This window comes from Ursus americanus, chromosome 24, assembly GCF_024610735.1.
Source record: "Ursus americanus isolate L20-20 chromosome 24, mUrsAme1.1.p, whole genome shotgun sequence".
In the NCBI taxonomy this organism is placed as follows: Eukaryota; Metazoa; Chordata; class Mammalia; order Carnivora; family Ursidae; genus Ursus; species Ursus americanus.
In genome coordinates this window covers 34,335,214-34,338,259 of record NC_142150.1, presented here as the reverse complement: position 1 = coordinate 34,338,259, position 3,046 = coordinate 34,335,214, and the positions used below count along the sequence as shown (strand labels likewise).

The 3,046-nt window shown below is 36.1% G+C and overlaps 1 protein-coding gene across 1 annotated transcript; it reads left to right on the top strand.

Annotated features, from left to right (window-relative positions):
* The first annotated feature begins 1,166 nt into the window (after window positions 1-1,166).
* On the top strand, window positions 1,167-2,125 carry LOC123785305 (olfactory receptor 5G3-like). Its single transcript, XM_045787035.2, has one exon. The coding sequence runs from the start codon at window positions 1,175-1,177 to the stop codon at window positions 2,123-2,125; it is 951 nt and encodes a 316-aa protein (XP_045642991.2). The 5' UTR covers window positions 1,167-1,174.
* Window positions 2,126-3,046: the final 921 nt, after the last annotated feature.

Genomic DNA, 3,046 nt, shown 5'->3' with positions numbered 1-3,046 from the left:
CCTTTGTGACTGTTGAAATCATACTTTATATAGCATTGAGCAAATAATTATTAAAATGCTAAAAGAATCAAATTGAATGGATACAGTCACTGTTTATATCATGTATCAAGCTTCACAAAAAATTATTGAATAATAGAAGTAGTATATTGTTTTTATTTTATTTAAAGATGACATTAATTGAAAAGATAATAAATGTTATTTAAAACAAGATTTTTCATATAAATTTTCCTGCATAGTGATTGTCTCCTTGGAAACCATTTGATTTCTTCTTCCTGAACTAATGAGACAGAAAGTAAAATTGTCTTCATAGGGCTCCCTGTACAAATCATTCCCCATTTGATATTTTACACATTAGTATAATTGATATTGCCTGACAGATGTCAGGATAAGTGCCTTCAAAGAAGTTTGTATAATGTACAGGGAATCACATAAAATAATAATATGTTATTTTGGTGCAAACAGATGCTTATTTTTCTATACAATTGTCATGGCATTTCCATTTTGCTGTCCAAAATTTGCCAGATACCTTGTTCTTACACATAAGACCTCTCCATTTCTTCCATGACATCATATTCTTGTATAGGAGTAACTGCTTCACTAATTGTGTGCATGATCCTTTCCACATCCTGTTATCAGTGCAAGCAGAGAGTAGACTGATAAACACATCTATGAATTGTGTCTTAATAACATTCGAGTGGTACTGATTCTTCAGTGAGAACAGGAACTCCCTTGCTTAGTTCTTTCCCAGATGTCTAATGTAGGCATCTATCATATTGGTGAGATTTTACAGTATTTCCAGTAAAGGTATTCCTAAGTGAGTTATTATCTCATAACACAATAAGATGAAATGTGGAGAGTAATTCCCATTTCAAATGCAATTTTATACCTTGCAGAACTTTAGATGATATAGTTGGACTCCACTTTTTATGGGAGAGTACTGAATCCAAAGAGATGGAGGGTGAATCATCCAAGTTCACACAGTATTTTTGCACAACTCCTAGACCTAATACACGGACATACTGTCTTCAAGTTCAACAATATGTCAATAATTCTCTACTATAGATCTGTTTAGGATAATATGTTATTGGCTTAAAATATTATTTGTAACTGTTGATGATTGATTTTTTTAAAATAAAAATTACTTTTCCTTCTTGTAACAGATTACAACTGATCAATGGAAGATAAGAATCAGACACAAGTGACCGAATTTCTTTTCTTGGGCCTCACAGATCATGTCCATCAGCAGATTGTCCTCTTTGTCATGCTTCTGTCTGTCTATCTTGTCACCCTCGTGGGTAACACAGGGATCATCGTTCTCATATGGACCGATCCAAGACTCCACACCCCTATGTACTTTTTTCTCAGCCACTTGTCCTTTGTAGATATTTGTTCCTCTTCTTCCATTGCCCCCAAGATGCTGTGTGATATCTTCGCAGAGAAAAAAGACATCTCTTTCACGGGTTGTGCCACACAGATGTGGTTCTTTGGTCTTTTTGTGGCAACTGAATGTTTCCTCCTGGCTTCCATGGCATATGACCGGTATATGGCCATCTGTAAGCCTTTGCTGTATACACTTGTTATGTCCCAAAGTGTCTGTGTGCAGCTGGTGGTAGGGCCTTATGCCATGGCTCTTATAAGCACAACGACTCATACAATCCTCACTTTCCGTTTACCCTTCTGTGGTCCAAATATCATCAATCACTTCTTCTGTGACATTTCTCCACTGCTTTCCCTAGCATGTGCTGACACATGGATCAATAAGTTAGCGCTGTACATCATGGCTGGAATAATTGGCGTGCTCAGTGGTCTGATCATCATGGTCTCCTATGTTTGCATCCTGGCTGCCATCTTGAAGATCCAGACTGCTGATGGGAGGCAGAAAGCTTTCTCCACTTGCTCTTCTCATCTGGCAGTTGTCTCCATCCTGTATGGGACTCTTTTCTTTATCTATGTTCGTCCTGGCTCAACTTCCTCCCTGGATATCAATAAAGTGATTTCTCTATTTTATACTGTGGTAATCCCCATGTTGAACCCCCTCATCTATAGCCTGAGGAACAAGGAGGTGAAAAATGCATTCAGGAGGAAGTTTGAAAGGAAAAATTCTCTAATGGTTTTGGTAAAATAGAATTTTGTTGTGTTGTACCATAGATGTTGGTACAGACTGTATAGGAAAATCATCCCTGAAGTGGAAAATCAGAAACTGCATGTGAGTCTGTGCTCTGCCAGCTCATAGACGATTTGAAAAATAGAGTAGTTCTTAAATATTTTTCTGCCCTGTCTTGTTGTCTATGACATGATGAGACTTTCAAAATAATATAGAGATGGATTGAGGACATAAATGTGAAAATATCGTGGAAGAACCCTTAGGTGAATATTTGTACAATCATGTATGCTTGAATATTATTTAATCCAGACAAGAAAACCAAAAGTTGTAATCAAAAGTTCAGAGTATACAAACAATATTACGGGGGAAATAATAAAACAACAGAAAATGTTTGTGCACATGTTCCAAACAATGAAGTAGTATCCCTGATGATGAAAGAACAGCCTAAAATTCAATGAAAAATAAAAGAGATAAATGGGCAAACGAATGAACAAGCAATTCACAGAAATGGGGATCCATATGACAAGATCGTATGGGAAAAAGTTCACTATCATTACTGGTCAAGGAAACGAAAGGAAATTAATATGCTAATGCAATGCCTTTCCATGTAGATGGAATATTGTTAGTTTCCCATGATGGTGAAGTTCCTATATGTCCACGTTCACTCTTACTTCCTGCTAATAGTGTGACTACTCCATTTTCACAAAGAATCTGGTAGTTTCCAGATAAGATGATAAATTTATATGGCATCTGATCTAGAAATCCCTTCTTTAGAAATCTAGTTGACAGAAATATAAATGCCAATGAGTAAGATTACTCATATTTCAGCATTTTGTGTGGAAAGTAAAAGAAAAGAAATAGAGTGTATATCCACCATTATAAGAAAAGTCAGTTTTGTGTGCATGCATGTGAAATGTACAGCGAATGAAAAGACTAGATTAG